A 20,688-nucleotide genomic window follows, 5' to 3' on the forward strand; every position below is an offset into this window, starting at 1 on the left:
GCTGGCTGCTCCTCTTGGACATGTTCACTGATCACGGAGGTAGGGGAGACATCATCAGTGCAGACTCAGGCGGCTTTGAGTACTTCAGACTTACCCATCTCTGTTGTCACTCTGCCATCCAGCCCATGTTTTCCCTGGTCAGTCTTTTATTACCATGTAACAGTAGAAGCTTTTCCTGTTGACCTTGACGTCCCTTGGAAATCTCAATGCCAGCTGAGCTTTGGCTTTCCCAATACCATTCCCTGTACGCCCTGGCAACATTTCTAAACTCCTCCTATGTAGCCTGTCCCTGCTTCCACCTCTTCTACGCTGCTTTTTGATGTTGGGACCTTCACTGTGAGTTCCCTGCTTAGTTAAGCTCGGCTCCTCACAGATCTGCTCACTTTCTGCATACCAAGACAGATTGCTCTTGTGTGGGGGGTCCCTAAAGACCGGTCAGCTGCCCTGAGCCACTTTGCCCTTCGGAGCTGCTTCCCCTGGGATCACATCCGAGTCCCCTGAACAAGCTAAACTCTGCTTGTCTGAAGTCCAGGGTCTGTACTTTGCTGCTGCCCTTCCTCATTCCCTTCAAGATCTCGAACTTCATTATTTCACAGTTGTACATCCATGGCTGCCACTGATTATCACACTCCTAACCATTTCTTTCTTACCAGTGAACAGCAGAGCCAAGTGTTCCTCACCTCTGGTTGGTTCAGATGGATAAAGAGGTGGACAACAGCCACGCAGTGACCAAACAGCAGCAGGACAGCTATTGTGATGTGGGATCTGTGCAGAGAATCCCACATGGTGGTCAGGGAAGGGCGGCAGCAGCTGACTGAATATTTGGGTAAAGGAGAAAGAAGCAGAGAGGATGAAAAGGAGAGGACAGCTGTACAAAAACCTATCAGCACAGCTGGACAAAGAGTCCTCGGGGGAATCTAGGGCCCAGTGAAAGAACAGTAGCCAACACTAAGAGACAAGCATGCCACTGAAGGAGAAGCAGTTTGGAGTTTCAAAGTTTCGCTCCACTCAGCAAGTCAAATGAGGAAAAGCAGAGATACACAGGGCTACGGGATCAGAATGATTTTCAGCTGAGATTCTTGCACCAGAATGCATACATAGGCAAGGAAGCTGGAGAAACAGAACAGTGAATCGCAGTCACGGTGCCTGGCAAAACGCAATGATTCAGAACTAAGAGAAAATAAGACACTGACCAGAAGGAACGAGGAGACAAGGCCTGGAGAAAGAAGAGGCACGATCTGATGTGTAGTCGTGTTTCTCTACAGACCGTTTGTGGCCTGAGGTTGAAACTGAGGCACAACTACTAGACTGGATCACAAAGGCCACATCAGCTCCAGAGATCTAAGTCCTCAGCTATGAATGAAGATGGCTACCTGTTGTTTTCAAAATAGAATGAGGGTTTCAGAGACCGGAGAACAAGGGAAGGACCCAGAGGTAAGGAACATGGGGTGGGGTATAGCCTGCTGCACAGAACTGGAGTTAATGTTGAATACACTATAAAAAGTGTATAACTAAGCCCTGTTATGTTACAGCATGTCAGCCTGGGCTTAAACAAGTCTTTCTTTTCATTAAAATTGCATTTTAGACAAAAGATATGCAGTAGATCCAATCATCTTGCATTTAAGTAAAGCATTTGACATACGGTCATAAAGGGAATCACTACTTAAGACTGAAAAATGAGGATTAAAACAACAATATGTTGTCAAGAACTGGCAGAAAAAAGAGTATTAAGCCAGAAGTACCTCACAGACCATTTTTGAAACTGATTTTATTTAGATACTTTTGTTAATAGTTCCAGCACAAAAAGGAGAAGTATGCTAACAAAACTTAATAAATTTGGGTGGCACTGTCAATACAAGGCAGAGGATAATACAGAGAATGTACAGAAGATGTGAACTGTACACTAGAAACAGGATGAAATATAACATTGCAAAGCACAGGATCATGCTCCTTAGCATCTGTACCCATAATTCCTGCTCTAATATGGGAATTCATCAGTTGCAAACAACAGAAAGCAGAAGTGCTTGTATTAGTCAATCACAGAATGCTGTATCAGTGCGGGAAGGCCATAAAAAATAAAATGTCATCCCAATCTGCATCACTAGCTACTTCCAGTAGAGATAAAAATGCATTACTGGCATTCAAGCAATAGTGATACTGGTAATCTGCAATACTGTGTATAGTTCTACTCCTGAGAGGTAGATTTCAAGATGTTCAGAAGAAGTGCATTTAACCTGGAACAGATATAACAGGACTGTGAGGATTAGAATTGTGGGCAGCCCCTCTCCCTTGGCAAACTAAAAGCACTTGCCTTGCCAAGCCTAGCAAAAAAAAAAAAAAAAAAAAAAAAAAAAAGGCTGCCACATCTGAAGATCTCAGAAGTAAGAACCGAACTAGTTGTGAGGCAGGAATTGTGTCATGGCTTCCAAGACACAGGGAACCAGGCTGGATGTGCCAGGAGGTCCCATGTAGTTCCATAATCCTATCTTCCTACGTGTAATATTTTGCTAGGTTGAACTTTCTCGTACGATTATATGCATGCAAAATTAAATCCTCAAACAGCCGAACTGTAGCAGCTGAGCGACCTACCCAACCAGCAACTTGCTCCAGCACTGCCGCACAGGCCCGGCCAGCCCGCCTGGACACCCAACAGCAGGTTACCTGTGCCAACTGCTTGACTCACTACCGCAACACTGAGAACCCACCTCCTTTTACGCTATTCGATAAGACGGTTTTCAAGAGTAACATATATTTAATAGGTTCTCCTGTCCCTCCCCAGTTTCCAGAAAACACAAGCAAGAGTCTGCAAAGACTCTGCAGGTAACAGATGTTGACTGGCTGGAAAACACTCCAGAAGCAGCTCTGGAAAGGTGAAGCTTTCACCCCGTGTTTCACACGCATTCCACAGCCACCAGTGCAAATCCTTCACTGGGCAGAATACTGATGCACACAGCATTTTCCCATCCCATGAACGGTGAAGTGTGAGGAGGTTCTGACACACTGACTGAAGCCTCATGGAGACCTTAATCCAGACGCAACGTTGTACCATCAGCACCAGCACTCGCGCTGCAGCGATAAAAACTCCATTGCAGACAGAACTCCAGCAATTTGTGTTGCCTTATCACCCATCAGTTAAAATTACTGGCTGACAGTAAGAAAGATACTGAAAGGCAAGAAGACTTGGTGACAGCACGGTTCTGAAAGCATCTGTGTAAGTTTTTTTACATACTTGAATAAGGCTCCATCTATTAAAGAATCATCATGGATTTGATAAACAGAGGCACAAGTCTTCTGCTGCCAAACAAGTTTGGTTACCTCTGTTCTGAGACCTTCTTATCTTATAAAGGCACCAAAAAAAAAAAAAAAAAAAAAAGAGGCAGCCTTAAAATGAACATATATTTAAAGCAATAGCCTCACCATCCAGGACATGTAGTTGTCTCCGAAAACAGTTTCTGTGGGACAGACAGAAGTGAAAGCACAAGAAACATAGTTTTCATTCTAAGAAAGTACAGATTCCAAGCAGAGCAGGAAGGAGGGTTTAACACAAACACCACGGAGGCTGCGAGTCGTTCAAAGGTCTGGATTTAATGGCAGCTTAGTCCTTTCAAGACAGCAGCATGAGAGAACTAATGGCTTGTCTATGAGAGGCTCTGCTTTCACAAGGTGGCAGGAATTACAAGAAAATAAGGGATAATATGATATCAGGAGTACCAAAGAGGGCTCCCCTCCTCAGGTGGCCGGCACTAGGTGCCTGTGGAATGTCACAGAACGGAATCCGGAGGCTGCCAGCAAGCCCGGGTTTACACTAGCAGCAGACAGGGAGACTTGAACACACCTGTCAAAGAGGTTCTGAGCGCAGAAAAAGCACCAGAAGCCAAAGAAACCGGGACCAGGATGTGACGAGGGTGTGTGTTTCGAAGACTAAGGAAGCTTGCCTTTTGGGACTGAGTAGGTTTTGGGGGAACTGTACTGAAGAGGGCACAAGAAAGGAAAAGTCTCGGAATAATGAAAGAGAAGGGCAGCAGAGAGAAATTCCCATGTTTAGAAAGGAAGCAGAAGATTTAAGCACTGAGGATCAAGGATAGGCAGACACCAAAAGCTAGACGTATCTCCAGGGATAAGAGAATTAATAACTCTCCGGACAAAACAGGCCCCTTGAACTCTGTTGTTTACACGGGTTCACGTCAGTCCTGCTAGGACACAACCACCAAAATGACAACCCGGCAGCTCTGTTGGGCCAGAGAGCCCTGAGAACGAGCCCACCTCCCACAGGCACAGCTGTGCCCCGACCCAGCTTTTGGCCAGCCTCGAACACCGCCGGAAGCCGCGGGAGGCCGCGGCGGGCCCAGCGCCGCGCTGCTCCGGCTCGCGGCCGTGCTGTGGCGCTGACCCGCGGCCCGGCCGCGCTCCCGCCCAGCCCCCGCCCAGCCCGGCCGCTCGCCACACTTTCACCCACTGCCCACTTACTTTTTAATTAGATTTTTAAACAAAAAGTGAAACTATTTTCTAAAGCCCCTTTAATTACACTAAGATGCTGAACTGATTGTGAAGGGAATAGGAAATGAAAGCGACTCACCCTCTGAGGGAGAATTTTGTCAGCCATCTTCCTCCTCTTGGCACTGTACATTTTTTAAAGAAAAAAACACGTTACCATGGTGACAGATCTAGGAGTAACGAGGCCACCTGCTAAATTATCCTGACATCTCCACATGCTGGTGCACAGCTGTGCATGCATCAGCAGAAGGGTCTCACCCATGCCCAGGACCCAGGACCTTCTCTCAGCAGCCTGGGGAGGCAGTTTGCTAAGAACAAACCAGGGCTGTCTGTTATGCATCTTGGAAAGAAGTGTGCAAGTTCTTTGGTCACAGCATCTTCTGTGGTGCAGGGCAGCACTGAATGCAAGTGCATGTGCATTCTGTGTCTATAGATACAGAAGAAGCATGTGGGAGGACAGCGCGCACGTGTGGAAGCGTGCACAGATATACCTGTGCATGTGCACGTGTAAGCGGCTGAGTGCCTGTAAACAGAACGGGAACTTGTTCAAACACATGACATGCATTCATTCATTCATGCCTAAAATTGAGTGCTGATGAAAACACACACGTATGTGTATTTCATATGATGTATGAAAACACACATACATATACTCCCTTCCCTATGTATATAGGCTTGCTTCACTGTAACATATTTGCATCAGTGATATACAAAAGCAAGCGTGCTTACGTTTCCACATTTGTTCACCTTTATGAATGCACATGTGGGAAGATACATGTGTGCCTGTAGCGTATATATATAATGTGTTCATACCCCTACATAAGCACATTTATATATCTATGCTTTTAAAAACATACTTGTTTTCCTGTACATACACACCAACCTGCCTAAGAAACGGTTCTGTCTGGAAGATTGCCAAACACACTGTCTTCTGAATTCTTCTGATTCCCAGAACCATTTGTGTCCACCAAACCCGTTACCTAGCTTTCGCTAACAGGGCCAAGAGGGAATTCAAGCCTTATTCTTCACTTGTATAATTCGTGAGGCCGTTATCTTAAGTGGGAGCTGAATCACTCCGTCGGTGACAGACAAACGGGAGAAAGCGAGCAGCCTGCTGCCACTGTGCCGCGTCCCAGGGATGCTCCTCCTTCACTGTTTGCACACAGGAAGGCTGTCAGCAGCCATGTCCATGTAAGAGCTGTCTCCACATACACCCATGTGGCAAACTCCCTTCCTACATTTGCTAATAACAAGCCTGGCATGAAATACCAGTTTCTTAGACTCTTCCCCATTCCCATATAAGCCAGGCCTGAGGAACTCTTTGCTGGGAAGTACAAACGACATCCTTCCTTGGGGGCAGAAAATTCATCCACACAGTCGCAACCAACTTCGTGGAACAATGTCCCTTTTTGAAAGCGTAGGAATAATGGGACTGGAATGTTACAATGTGAACCCCCAACACCTTCCACAGCTCAAAAATCAAATCTGCGCTGAAATACTTCACAGAACCTGGAAGCAATGCCTGAGCAAGCTTCACCATCCCAAAGGGAAATGGGATATACATGCACCTGCAACAACCCCAAAGGCTTGCAATTAAAAAGCAAGTAACAAACAAACCCAAAACACCAAACAACTTGGGTCTCAACCAGTTCTCCAAGACTCTATTACAGAAATGAGATTTTTGTCTCCACCAAACCTGCCAAGAAACAGCAACTACACCTTCTTGGCCCATTTGTGACATAAACCATGGGACTCAATTACTCCCAGATTTGGACCCAAGGTGCCAGAAAAGCTTGCCTGAAAAAACGGAAAAAAATGCAATGGGAAACGACAAGGAGGTGGAAACGAATGAGGAAAAAACACTCAACACATCGTCTGGAGGAAGGCATGGGAGAAAAGACAGAGAAACCTTCCTGAGTACCCAGGAGGTGCTGGTGTGAGCTGGACTCACTGTTGGAGCACTGAAGTTGAACCGGGGAGGGAGAACTGCTTCCTTCTGTGAGCTAGGTCATCGACTTTTATAAAAAATGATCCCTGGAAACTAGGTAGTAACAAAATTTTACTTTAATTATCCAGCAGCGGCAGTTTTTCAGGTGGCAGCTACTCTGCATGTTGGAAGGCCAGGGTTATTTTGTGCGGTGTCCTGAGCACCTCCAGGTGCTGTGGAAGGGCAAGGCCTCCAGGACACACATGCGCCTCTTGTGCTCACGTGCTGCACTCACACACATTCCTTCTGTATTCAATCTTATTCAATCACAATGTATTAATACTCTCAGTCCTTTCCAGATGCATCCCAGATATAAGCATTCCCAACTCTGGCTTGCTGATCCAAGACATTTAACCTCGGTAGAGCAGGGCTCCTGGAGCACTGAGCTTAGAGACATGTTTTACCTACAACTAGATACGATGACACCACTAGAACACTGTCTGAATCTAGCTATACACCTACAATGGTTTTGTAAAAGGCAGACCACCCAGATGACTGCACCCCACATATCAAGACTGCTGAGGTCCAGTAAGTTGCAAAATTAGGGAACTGTTATTTAAGAAAGAATGCATTCAGCACTGTCTGAAGTGGGCATATTTCAAAAAGAAAGTTCCTTTAAAAAAATCCCTCTAATTCTATTCAATTATTTCCTATGCATACCTCTTCATTTTACATCTAGGAAAGCATGTGACAATTGTGAGTTTCGCAGCCACTCTCCTGAGTGACCACAGTATAAGTATTCACATGACCAACAAAAAAATTTCTTCCACTTGTCTCATTTATAAATCACGTTGTTAGCTAGTCAGAAATCAGAGAAACTATACAGAACAGATAACAAATAATACAATAATTGTGGTATGCTAGAAGATAACTGTCGATTAACTTTAAAGGCTAAATACAATGGCCAGAATTATAGCTTGATAAGCCTACAAGGTAAAAGCATTATAACTGCAAAACCAGACACTAGTAAAGGTCAGTTTGTTCCAGAGCATTCACAAAGTGTAAAACTTAACAATGTTTTTTCTGCTTTAAGAAACTGACAACGTATAACTCTCCTATTCTGTCTCATTCGATCTTAAAGGTCTTACCTATTGCTAAAAAGGTATTTTTTCTTCCTCAAATTGTCCTCCCGCGTTTTCTTTCTGCAACACTCACCTCCTGGTGCGGTTCTGAGTCGCTTGCTGCTGCTGCTGCACCTGCTGCTGCACCTGCTGCTGCTGGACCTGCTGCGGTGCCGCGCGCTTCCTCGTCGCTTCCATCACGGTCTGGGGCAGGCCAGGCCGCACCGATGGGCTTCCGACGTACGGGGGGCCTGGGGGACCCATGGGAGCCCCTTGATGGGGCATTCGAGCTCCTGATGGCATCCCAGGTCGCTAGAGAAGAAGCGGAACAGAAAGAAGAGCCAGTTTGGTCCCTGTTTCTTCAGCCGCAGAGACATTTGTGCACAATCAGACACTAACTCCGGCAAGTTCCCCCTTTTGACCACCCTGAGAAGCGCTGGGCACGAGCACAGAGCACGTGAGCTTTGGACTGGTATTTCCTGGGCACCCGAACAGGCATTCAGCGACGGGCAGCAGACAGGGATGAGAAGCACCGGGCGCGGGAAACCCTCAGCGGCCAGAAACACGCCCGGGCCAGCTCAGGGCAGAAAGTTCCGCCTTCGGACCGGAGAACAGGGCCTGTGGCAGCCACGCACCGTCCAACCCGGTGCGGCTCACACACTCATCAAAGCCACCAGAAGCTCACAGCTACGGTGGATCCGGCCGTGCACCGACCAGCAGGCTGCCTGATCAGCAGGGAGGCGCAACGGGCAAAGCCAACCACGAGGACACTGTGATAAAGCATTTTCCGTCACAAGCTCCCTCCTTCACCTACACCCGAGAGCAGTGTAAGTTCATAAAGCAACACGAATCCCTTAAGAAAAGGTCATGTCTCTGATCAAGCCTCTAAAATTAAAAAAAAAAAAGAAAGGAATGTGGTAGTTTGTCAGCAGCCCCTGTAGACATTCTGAAGTCCTGACACTTATGTTTACTTCAGCATCCTCTGGAGAAACCCTTTGGGTCAAATCACAAGCTTAATGCTGTACAAGACACACACTAACCTCAATTCTAAATCTCAAAAGTTTATAGTCATCAAGGAAAAAACACCAGTAAAACAATTACCACCTATAGAACGCAATTTAAAACAGAGAAGAACTGAGTTTCATTCTAAGAATTATCAAGACGTTTGTCTTATGTCTATGTACATGTGAAAATACAGACAAATACACAATCTATAGGCATTTGAGCCAGTATGTGAATAAGAATAATCATACACAAAATTATTTTGAAAGTCAAGTCCCTCTATAAAGTCTTTTAAGGAAACCAAGATGCAATAGCATCTATTATGGGTAAATAATTGGTTAAAGGACAGAAATGAGATGAAAATAATTGGTTTTGAAAATAAAAGGAAGGCGCACACAGAGTTTTGCTGGGACATGCTTTTTCAGCATATTCATAATCAACCTGAAAAAAAAAAAAAAGAGAGAAAAAGCAGGGAACTGCAGAAGGACTTCAAGAGACAGAATGAACACTTAAAAGGAAGGTGAAAATGGATTTCAACACAGATTGAAGGGAATTACATGGGGAAAATAAATCCAGTCATCACACACAAAACAACGGGCTCTCAGCTGACTGTTGCCCATCAGAAGCAAGATCTTGGAGTTTAAACAGTCACTTCCAGGAAAAAAAAAAAAAAGTTCACTGCTTACTAGAGGTCAGAAAAAGCCATTACACAAAATATATGACAAGGAAGGGAACAGAACATCACTGTGCCACTGCCCATGGCTTGTCCCCATGTTGAGTGCTTGTGCAGCTCTGGTTCCTGCAGCTCAGTAATGGTGGAGCAGATCCGAAAAAAGTACAAAGAATGGCATGGAAATTATTAAGATCTGGAACCGCATCTGCATAAGTAAAAGTAAATATACAATGATTTTCCATCTGGAAAGAGGTGATCCAAGGTAACCTAAGGGTGCATTTGCTGGAGCTCTGCAAAATCCGGAGTGGCCTGGAGAGGGCAGCTGGGGACTGACTGTTCACTGCCCCTTCCAGAACGATAAACCATGAGCCAGGCTCACGGACACACAAAGCGGGTTTGCGCACCGTGGGCTGTCAGCCTGTGAAAATCTCTCCAAAGAAGTGCTAACGACATGGAAAACATTCGGCTCAGAAGCTTCTCTGCGTTATCGACAGTTCCGGACTGATAAAGTCCTTGGCAGAAGTACACCAGTGGTCTCCAAAGTGAGGTGTGTGCTCCCCAGAGGGGGTGCAGGACAGTCCATTGGGGGGTGGGAAGAAGATGGGGTTTGCACTGTTAATAAATAGAATAAAAATTTAAAACATAGTTTATTTCATATTTATCTCATCCTTTTATAATTTCTAAATATATCATGATAATATATATTATAATAGTACATAATTCTAAAGGTAATTTGGACCTGCATCTCCAAATTAACCACCCAAACCCATTGTGGTCCCCAAAGCCCCAGCTCAGTGCCCTCCCTGATCCCACAAGTCTTAGATATTCCTTGCGCTTGCGTGCATGAAGGAAACCCGAGAAAGAACGAAGGGGAATGGATGATCGGCAAAGACCTGATGGCTACGCTTGGTACGGACAGAGAGGAAGGCTGATGTAGGAGGGAGCCCAGCGCAGCAGCCGAGCAGGCGAATTCAGCAAGTGTCCATGTAGAAAACCGGTTGAGAGAATGGCCGCTGAGCAGAGAACAGCAAACAGGCCGAACTGAGGCTCTGCCGGAGCTGGAAACATCCCCTTCCATAAACACAGAGCTCAGAGAGCTGCTGGAACGGAGCAGCTTCCCACGTATCCACCCCCACCCAGGCAGAGCCAGCAGAAACAAATGGCCCAGAAAACACTTCTCACTTGAGCTTGTATTTAAGGTCTCTCTGTTGTCTGTCAATCTACACACCGTGGCCTCCTTCCAGCAAAGAGCGGACCGCTGGGCCTGCTGTTCCCTGTCAATCACTGGGGACATTTGACATTCCGAAGAGACAAGGTCCCGAGCGCGGCCATCTCGTGTCCACCCCTCCCGGCCACAGCCCGGGCTGCGGCCCCACCGCCCTGCCCCGCGGAGGCACCTCGAGGCCTGGGGAACAAGGTCAGCAGGACAGATCTGCTCTTGACTTAGGTCTGACATCTTCGAACTTCCTTCAGTGCCCTTTGTTAAGCATCAAAATAGAGAAATACAGAGAAAGTGCAAAACTGAGAAAAAGGAGACAGCTCTAGCAAAAACGCATTCAAGCCCACCCTCTGCCCCACCTCATTCCTTCCCCTCCCACCTCATGTTCCTGTCTCCAATATCACCCACAGATAAAATATTACTCACTATGCAACTGCTGTCTCCCTGCTGCCAGCCCACCCGGCTCCCAAGATACACAAATGCTTTGTCCATCTCAACTGTTATAGAAGGAGAACATACAAGCAGTACCGTACCTTATCTAAATGCTTATTTTGCTCTCAAACACACGTGCAAGAGAAGACAGTGACAGACAATACATTGAATTTTTCAGTGTCTCCATACTGAAGAGTATTACAACACCATCATATCTTTTGAAAGGGATCTTGGAGGTGCACCCGCCTACACATTCACATTTGTCTCTGCCCTCTTCCTCAGAGGGCTGGAATGAACAAGAACCATCCACGGTGAAGGCTGCAGTCCACGCAGCACCGACACACCACCCCTCCTGGGACGCCACCTGCCCCGCCCGCGCTACCCGACCCAGCTCTGTCCTTAACCACTGACCCATCTCCGTTTTCCCCCCATTCCATATGACATGTATTACTCCGCACTTCTTCAAATGCTTCACTGGCCGGACGGCAAACCCACTGTGGGCTGCAGGCCACGAGGAAGAGCGCAGCACGTGCCCAGCTGGAGGGGCCACTCGCAGCTCTGAGGAGGTGAAGCAGAGAGCAGAGCTGCCCGCAGAGCAGCGGGGCGAGGCCAGGCAGCGCACACAGAGGCACACGACCAGCACCTCCTGCGTGCATCCCGGTCTCAGCGTTCTGCTGGTGGCTGCGCTCCCGCACGCCGAACATCGCTGCCGCGGCGGCGCCCGCACCAAGCCGCTCGCTTCCAACAACCGCCCACGTCCCGGCAGCCCTGCCACTGCTCCCAAACCCGCACACCTGGCTTTTCCACCTTTTCCTCCTCTGAACCACCTCTGTCCTCCTCTTTGTCATTTCTTCAATGAGGCAACATTGGACTGGTGCTTTTTTGTGTATTTCTACTGCAGAGGCTTTTCTCAAGGGACATCAACATCATGGCAGCCAAAATGCTAAAGCAGAAAAAAGAAGGGTTCCTGTCTGGACATACCAGACAGAGGAAAACAACCCAGAGAGCTGATAAGTAAAAGAAAGTGTCAAGAAAATAAAAAGCAAAAATGCCTGTAAGAGCCTTAAAGAAAGGGACTGAGCAGGGCGTCACTGCAACGCAACCCAGCAGCGAACGGCACCGACAGTGTCCTGTTCCGAGGGACACAGCGTCCACCTCGGCACCACCGGGACCCTGACGGCAGCGGTGAGCAGTGAGAACAACAGCAACTACCAAGTATACAAACAGCGTGTCTTAAACCTGAAAACAGAAGCTACCTTGGCTAGACATCATATTGTGTTAGCGCGTTACAGCAGCTACTGATTTCTATAAGGCACAAATATCAGGAAGAGGAGATGCCAGATGCTGTCTGAGGGTAGGAACAGGCCACGAGAAGTACCTGGAACAGTTAAGAAATTTAGACTAGACTGATATTGTCTGATGGCAACAGGTTTCTGACTGCACAAACAGTGTCCCAACTGTATGTGCTGCTTCAAAACGGACTCCTAGAAGTACAAGAAAAAAAGTTGTAGACAGCTCCTCTCCTCTCACTACAGATGTCACCTCATATGAATTCGTTTTTTTTAACATCTATTAATCTTTTAGATTTAGTAAGCAGAAACATCAGTCTTGCAATTCTTCATGCTCGTCTGCCATACCCACCTTCCTCCACTTCCCAAAAGCTCTCATCCATTTCTATATAATGTCCACAACAATCCAAAAATCTTTAATTCAGAAAACATCACATTTCCTGAACTGTAACTTGAGACAAAGTTCAGTGATCACTTTTCTATTTCATGCATGTCCATTCACGGCTCAGAATAATCAGACAACAAACCACAAACGAACACTTGGATGCATCCAAGGGAAAAAAAAAAAATCTTTGGAATTGAAACCACCAAACCCTATATACTATCTTTGAGTTCCACCAGTTTGCTCATTCTAACAGATCTGATCACATCCATCACTGAGCTCCAGCACATGGGATGGATTTGGCGTGAAGAACTCCCAGAACGAGTTGGGGCTCTGCGGAAAGCGTGGCTGGGGGGTGACGGCAGAGCTCGGTTCCACCATGAGCAGCACGGAGAGCAGAGCCCGACCACCAGCTCAGGCGCCTCCCGTACAGCAACCGGACAACACCGGCAGCTGGCAGCGTCAGCTGCAAAAGCCCTGACACAAAATACCTGTGAATACTCTAAGTTTATACGGATCCAGGAAGACATCAGCAGACTAACCTACATAAATTAAATCCATATAGAGGAACTACGCATAGGGGGCATCTTGGTCAGAAAGCTCCAGGGCTACAAAGCACAAAGTATTTGGGTGAAGCATCGCCAGGTTTTTGCCTTGTTCCGGCACTTGCACACGGTCTCCTGCTGCTCCCTGCAACTGGAGACACCGGGTTAAATGATTCACTGTCACTCTTTTCATATTCCTATAGTATTTCTTTTTTAAAAAACAAAAGAGCAATTCAAATATCTCACACATCAGTTTCATCTGTGCCCTGATATTCATCCGCAAATCCAAGTTTTCTCAACGAGCAACTCAAATTTGTTTAACAAGCCCACATTGCATAAAATCACACTGATCTCTGTTAAAGTCCTCAATAGAATTAGTATGATTTTCTTTGCTTAACCACCTGTGAACTTTTCTGTACTTGTTAGCCTGCAATAAGTCCAGGGCTGGGAAAGGACAAACCTTCAGTCTGTACGGGCAGCCCCCTCACACAGCCGAACACCGTGCAATGTTCTCACCCTCCAGTCTTCCTCAAGCACCTTCCCGGCCAAAGTCCTCCACTGCGGGAAGGCCCGCGGGTTTCCCCAGGCTGCCCCGAGCTCCTGGTTCAGCACAGCAGAGCCCGCGTGCAGCCCACGACCCCGCTCCAGACCTGCTCCCCGACACGGTCCCAGCGCAGAGGCCCGCACAGCAAACCTGTGCTGGGGACGTGCCACAAACTGCCCAAACCCACAGTCCTGAGGCTCTTTTCCAGCCTTTCTAGGGTCAGCTGATTTATGCTCTGACAAGATAGTATTTATAGCCATGGTAATATAAAAATTAGTAGGATATTTTTCATTAGCAAAGTTCTACTTTTTTCAAACCCAATATTCTCCATACCTCGTCTCTTCTAGTGGTGATCTCCGCAAACTGATGACTGTCTGGAAGAAACAGTCACTTTTATCCACTTAAAACAGATCACCAATCCATTTGGGGAGAATATATTTAGTTCTTCCCATTCTAATGAAACAAATATAATTTTTATAACGTACTGAAATATGAGTCCTTGAGGTCATCCAGTCCTTCCTTGTCCCAAAGAAATATCACCAGTATCTCCATTATCTTTGATAGGTGTTCACTTCTTTAACCGGTGCCTAAAAGCCTCCAGTGACAGAGAACTTACAACTGGGGGATTGGACTAGATGATCTTTCGAGGTCCCTTCCAATCCCTAACATTCTGTGATTCTGTGAACTCGCCTAATCAGCCTCCATCCTTAGATATCATAAATAATATTTTTTTTAAAAAAAATCTCTTCTTGATTAAGTCCTCACAGGCTTCCCACTACTACTGACCTCTGAGTTATTCCTCTTTTTGCTTGCTGGTTATGCAGGTGACCAAAATCAGGAAAATATTCTCCTAAGTATGCCACGGATTTACAGTCACTTCTGTATTATTCTCTGCCTCATTTCTTAACCAGTTTACCTGCTTTCCCAGTAGTGGTGGCTGCTGTTACACGCGAGGCAGCTCACGGGGACATAAAAACCTTCCTCCTGAACGGTTACACTTCATTTAAAACCCAGCAATGTATGAGGACATGCAAAACTTGTTTACGAAATCGATTGCTCGTTCCCTTTTCCAAATCACTGATAAATCTTTTAGACACTCCATACCTATCTTTGGGGCATCAGACCTGTCTTTTCGTCTGTTTTAACATGGGCAACAAGTTATTTATCACCATCTTAAATATTCATTTACATGATGGCATGCTTTGAGACCCTTCTTTCACTGCAATAAATGCCGTTTCATATAACGCAGTGTCTGTACTTACCATAAAATTCTATGACTGGATTTGAAAGGTAGATAACCAGACAAAAAGAAGACTGAGGATAAGCAAAGAAGCCACATAAGTGATACAAAGGTTTGTATAAATTAGCAGCCTTGATGTGTAACTAATATTAAACTGTAGAGATTAGCAGGAACTATGAAAAAAACCATATATTAGCAGAAAATAAATATGGATAAGGACTTACATTAACAGGAAGAGCTTCCTAAGCACAGCACAGGGGACAAAGAACAAGATCGCTATGGGAAAAAGAAGGTAATTTGAAGTGACAGCAAGTATATTGTAAATACAGATATGACTTGACGGTTAAGAAAGGGACATAGACCTTTATAGGTGTATCTTGTGTATAAAAGGCAAGAAGATTGGTTTTGGAAGGAAGATAAAGTGGGAATGGAAAAAGGACACAGAAGCAGATTAAAAAGGTCAGAACAACAGCACAAGAAAACAAACCTCTCAGCAGCTTCTTGTGTGAGGATGACACCGGCAAGGTCGACAGCTCAAGGCACCAGAGGAAGATGCTGCCGTGGAGTCACAAGAGGACAGATGTTGGACAAGAGCTGCGACAACATCTGCACCACGCGCCTGCTCAGGGCGACAGGGGAGGATATCTGATTGAGTATGAAAATGAAAGAGGGAAGGAGGGAAGGAGGACATGCATTTGAGGGATCCGGCCAGTGGGGAGGCCTGGGATATGGTCTAGAGGACAGAAGAAACTGAAAAAAGGAACGGCCCACAGGAAGATTAATAACTTGATTTGGGTCAACAAAATCCAAGGCAACAGCTGGACTCTCAGAGGGAGATGTCATAAAGACTGCCCGAAATGTACTGCTGGACAGTAGTGAATGCATCAATAAAGAGATACATCAACATAAATGTGGTGATTAAAGCTATATTTATCCATAAAAGTGCTAGAAATAGAGCAGAGAGGAACACCCAAAAAAAAAAAAAAAAAAAAAAAGAAAAAGGAGGACAAAATAAAGGATGAAGTCTTTGGGGAAAAAAATTTCTCTCTTCCCACAAAAACAATGTGCAAGGCCCTGATGAAACAGAACAGGAGCAAAAGAATTGTAAAAATAAATGACTGAAATAAACGTAATCTTTTGAAAAGAGCTGCTAACCACAGGTGTAGCAAACTATCAAGAACTCAAGCAGGAGAAGAATGAAGCATCACACTTGAGATTTTTAACCACTAAGAGATTTCACCGTTCAGAGGTATCTGATCGGGACAAACAAGGCAGAAGAACATCTTCTACGCTGGCGATACGGAAAAGAACAAAGGCAGGATCAGAGGCACAAGAGCAAAGGGCGAAGTGACCTTAGCAAAGGAACATATGTTTCCAGAAAGATCAAGTGAATCCAAAAGCAAACTGCCTCTAGGAAATACTGCAAATTTATCCTGTTCACTCAGTGTTCACATAGCAAAAAAATTTTCTCACAACATTCTACCTCTATTTACTTCTTCTCCTTTCTGGGGAAGAGGGGGGGGAAAAAAAAAAAAGGCACATCCTGCTATAAGAAAATCAAATAATAAATGAGTAATTTGAAGAGGAGATTTTTCCCTGAAATTAGAGCAGAATCAGACTCCAAGAAATGGTAATAAAACTCAATAGCTAGCAATATGTAAACCCAAGGTAACAGCTGTGATGGCACATTCTCTTATTTGGTAGGATACAGGACCTGAGGAGATAAAATGAAGTTATAACTCCTATTATCTTTTTTAAGTAACAGAAGACTGACTACTCCAAGCTGTGTTTTGATCAAAATGAAGCTGAGACAAGGAAGAAACTGGGAAGCAAAGCAGAACTAAAGGAGATCATCACGAGGAAAAGCGAGGGTAATAACCACGTTCAGGTAACAGAATAACAGACGAGGAGCCCCGGCCTCACCAGCAAACAGCGGGAAGGTGACAAACAAACGCAGATATTCCAGGTAAACACAGATATTCAAGTAAGATGCCACTAGCGGCAAAACTCCCAGGGCAGAAAAGGCAGAGTTTTCCAGCATCCAAATAAGTAATGGAAATGAGTTCTGCTATATTCATTCTGGTATAAATGAAAAATTGCCATGTTTCAGCGGCTAGCATGCTGCTTTCACATGAAGTCCCTCTAGATGTGGAAGAAGCAAATTCACGTAACTATTTTTGCCACTCCTCTTGACAGTAAAGCAAGACGACTGGTGTGCAAATGCCAACAGAAACCGTGGAAAAGGCAAAAGCATCCCCTATACCCACCCCTCCCAACCTGCCCGTGGTTCTGCCCAGATACAGCCATCCTGAGCAAGTCATCCCAATAACCCACAGGTTGACACCAAAACCCCTGCCAGACCCGCGCACCGGCTCTCCCGTCACCCCAATAACCCGCAGTCCCACACCGAAACCCCTGCCAGACCCGCGCACCGGCTCTCCCGTCACCCCAATAACCCGCAGTCCCACACCGAAACCCCTGCCAGACCCGCGCACCGGCTCTCCCGTCACCCCAATAACCCGCAGTCCCACACCGAAACCCCTGCCAGACCCGCGCACCGGCTCTCCCGTCACCCCTGCACACCCGCGATCTCCAGCTCCTGCGCACTGCGCCACATTCCCTGCTCGCCGCTCCAGAAACACAGAACGCCACCTCAAAGTCCTTCGTCTTGCGAGTCCCACCGTATCCAGGATCTGCAGGACACACAATAGATCCTACACATCTGCAGAAAGCTTGAACTATGGAGACAACTTAGGAGCCTGCGTGAGCTTCACGGATTTCTGTGATCTTTGCACAAAAGCCACCACCTGATGTCTTCAAAAAGGTGTCACAGGAGGTGCCAGAATCCTCAAGAGAGAAAGCACTCAAGACCGCCAGTATCCAAATAATATCTGCATTCCTTGGGGCTCTTTAACAGTCTTATTTTTGTTAAATATGTATCAATACAATTAATCCAAATGTTATAAATGGTGACTGCTTTCAACCACTAGAGAGTCATTTAAAGAACATCGTTTCCAATGGCAGCAAAACAGGGTTGGCATTTCCCCTTAAATGGAGATCGAAGACCTGATACTTAAACAAAAGCTGGAAAATTTTTAAAGACCTGAAGGATTGCTTTAATGAAGCATGGCACCCTGAAATTCTCTTGTGGGTGAGTTCCCGTAGACTGTTACAGATCTGCAGAGCTAATCTCTTCAAGCCCCTGAAAGTCACCTGTTAAGTAGCCAGAGGATACACGAGAGCCAAGACGGGAGACAAGAACCAGAGGCAGCACCACAAGGCTTCATCAGGCTTTCATCAGAATTGTTTTTCAAAACACAAGTTTGATTACAGAACAAAGTGTCCTACAAGCCCATTTGGGTCAGATCCAGTGCAGATTCTGCACCATGACCAGGCTCAAAACCACGCTATTCACCATTCATGGAGAATCAAAGCAAAAATCACAGCACACACCCCCCCAGACACAAGCCTGTATCATCAATGAATCAGTGCACATCCCGGGGGCCCTACGGCCCCGGTGCTCCCCTGGCGAGGCAGAGCGCGGCACCCCAGGAGCACACCGCAGAGCTCCAGCCCAGCACAGAGCCTCCAGTTTCCACTCATCCCTCTATTCAGAGCCAGCCAGCTCACTAACTTTCCCGACTCACCACCCCATGGACCAGAAACTCAAAAAGTTTGCTTTTCGTAGCTTTGCGAGCCCCTCCTGTAACTTCGTCTGTAGCCATCAGGGTCTGCTCAGCCTCTCTCACTCTCTCTCTTCCTCTTTCTTTCCCTTTTCTGCCTTTTTCTCCAACTCTCCCCTCTGAGTCCTGCTGGGCTCTCACACTTCTAATAGCGCGGAGTGGGGAGGGGGCCCCTTCAGGGCCTTGCTGACGGCCCACTCGCGCGAAGCCTCAGCTGCTGCATTCCTCCACTGATAAGCCAGAAATAGTTTGTGCTGCTGGGTTCTGTGTGTTTACTCTGCAGGGACAGAAAATCCAGCTTTTTAAACCTCTGTCCAAACAGCAGAGATAAGCAGGAGGCAAACTGAAAACACGTCTCAGCTCTTCCGCGGCAGCGCGGCAGCCTCTCCTCCCCTGCACCCCGGGATGGCGAATTCTGGGGCAAGGGCGAAGGGGGAGGGGGCAACTTCAGCAGCAGCACGGAGCTCAGTACCTCACAGAGCGTGTTTTCCCATTAGAAAATGCAGCAGGCGAGCAGTGAGAAACAATGGTTTTCCCGTGCTCCCACTGCTCCTCCCGCACTGCATTTCCAGGCCTTTTCCCCGGGGACCTGGCAGGCAGCACACAGAAACATTCGCTGGCAGCATTTCCAGCCTGCGAGACTGAGAACTAACCCCTTCGGACAAGAGAGAGAAACAGCAGGAGGCAGAGAGCTGGGAACGGGGAACGGGGAGGGACGGCGTGTGAGAGCGCGGGCAGAGCGGGAGGAAGGGAGCAAGGGAGCCGGGGCAGCATGGCGACCGCGCGGCGCCCGGCTCGCGCGGCGCCCGGCCGGCCTCCCCGCCGCCCTCGGGATGCCTCAGTACCGCTGTGACGGGTCCATTAGACACCCCAGGTGACTGACAGATGCAGACAAATTACTGACACCACAGCTGCCGTGAGACATCAGCAGCTCGCTGCTTATCACACAAAGCCCTGCGTGACAGCACGTGTCACCCCCGGACACCGCGGGGAACGCGGCGCCCACCTGCCGCCCAGGGGAACGGGCACGGAGCGGCAGGCTGTGCCCCGCGGGCCCGCGCAGCGCCAGGCCGCGGCGCGGCGGCCATTCCGCGAGCGGCAGCGCTGGCTCCTCCATCATGGCAGCGCGGCTGCGGCTCCGATCTGCTCACCACGGCCCTTGCGCGTCTGCTGCTTGCAAGGGGCTGACGTTTCCCAGTCTGCCTAACAGCAACAGACGAGAGGTTGCCAGGTTACGAGAGGGGTTTATTCTATTCCTCTGCTTGAAATTCTTGTCTACGGGCTGTGAATTTTCTAGCAAACGGAAGAGAATCAGATCTGAAACAAATAAATACATTTATGCCCTCAACCAGTAATAAAAACAAGCACAGAAGAGACAGTGCACTAGGCAGCAGTGACGAGCGAGCCGCAAAGATCGCACAGCCATTTGCACGCGGGGTGACAGCGACGACCTCCGCTGACATTCAGGACGACCCCAAACCAAGTGCTACTGTGTGGCAACACCCACTGGAATCACAGAAATTTCAGGAGGGTGGGCGTCCTTATCAGTTCCCCCTCTTGGTCCCTCAGAAGGAAAACGCCAAGCAAAGCAGCATGGCCATGTTCAGTGCCTGAGCTCCTCAAGCTTTTAGCTGACTTGACCTAAAGGCACGTGTAATCTGGAACCAAACCGCTACGTGCCTGGTGGACTTGGTAGCGTTAGATTAACAGTTGGACTAGATCTTCAGGGTCTTTTCCAACCAAGTGATTCTATGATTTTACACGTCGGCGTGCCTGGCAAGGTGACACTGGGCCTGCATCTCCCGTACTTTTTCCGATCCCAGAAGCGCAGAGAATGTCGGCTCCCACCTTGTGAGCCCTCTCCCGGGTTCCCGGCAAGACAACAGGTTTCTCTGGAGACCGCACCGCCTATGGCTCCCGCACTTGCCAGAGAAGCACCAGCTTTCCCTGCAGTGGAGTTACCGACACAGGCGTTGCTGTTGCCATTCCTTAAGGCGAACCGCGCAACCACCGTCACTCCACGGCCCGGCACAAAGGAGCCGCTTGCTGCAGGCTGCAGGCAGACCGCCGCGGGCAGACCGCCGCGGGCAGCCGCGCGGCCTCCGGCCCGGCCCGCGGAGCGCCCCGGAGGGCGGCC

At 47.5% G+C, this 20,688-nt stretch overlaps 1 protein-coding gene across 7 annotated transcripts in view; it reads right to left on the minus strand.

Moving 5' to 3' along the window:
* Positions 1–20,688, minus strand: part of SMARCD3 (SWI/SNF related, matrix associated, actin dependent regulator of chromatin, subfamily d, member 3) — a 98,977-nt gene that overhangs the window by 38,924 nt on the left and 39,365 nt on the right. Inside the window, exons 1-3 of one of the 7 annotated variants that reach the window (XM_065627664.1) lie at positions 20,400–20,630; positions 7,637–7,854; positions 4,577–4,619 (exon numbers count right to left, since the gene is read on the minus strand). In XM_065627664.1, coding sequence (XP_065483736.1) covers positions 4,577–4,619; positions 7,637–7,845 — 252 coding nt within the window. In that variant the 5' untranslated portion in view covers positions 7,846–7,854; positions 20,400–20,630. Of the gene's footprint in view, positions 1–4,576; positions 4,620–7,636; positions 7,855–18,515; positions 18,727–19,023; positions 19,130–20,231; positions 20,631–20,688 lie in introns of those variants that run through there. The other 6 variants (XM_065627666.1, XM_065627662.1, XM_065627665.1 and 3 more) reach the window with 6 other exon arrangements.

The sequence above is a fragment of the Caloenas nicobarica genome, chromosome 2, assembly GCF_036013445.1.
Source record: "Caloenas nicobarica isolate bCalNic1 chromosome 2, bCalNic1.hap1, whole genome shotgun sequence".
In the NCBI taxonomy this organism is placed as follows: domain Eukaryota; kingdom Metazoa; phylum Chordata; class Aves; order Columbiformes; family Columbidae; genus Caloenas; species Caloenas nicobarica.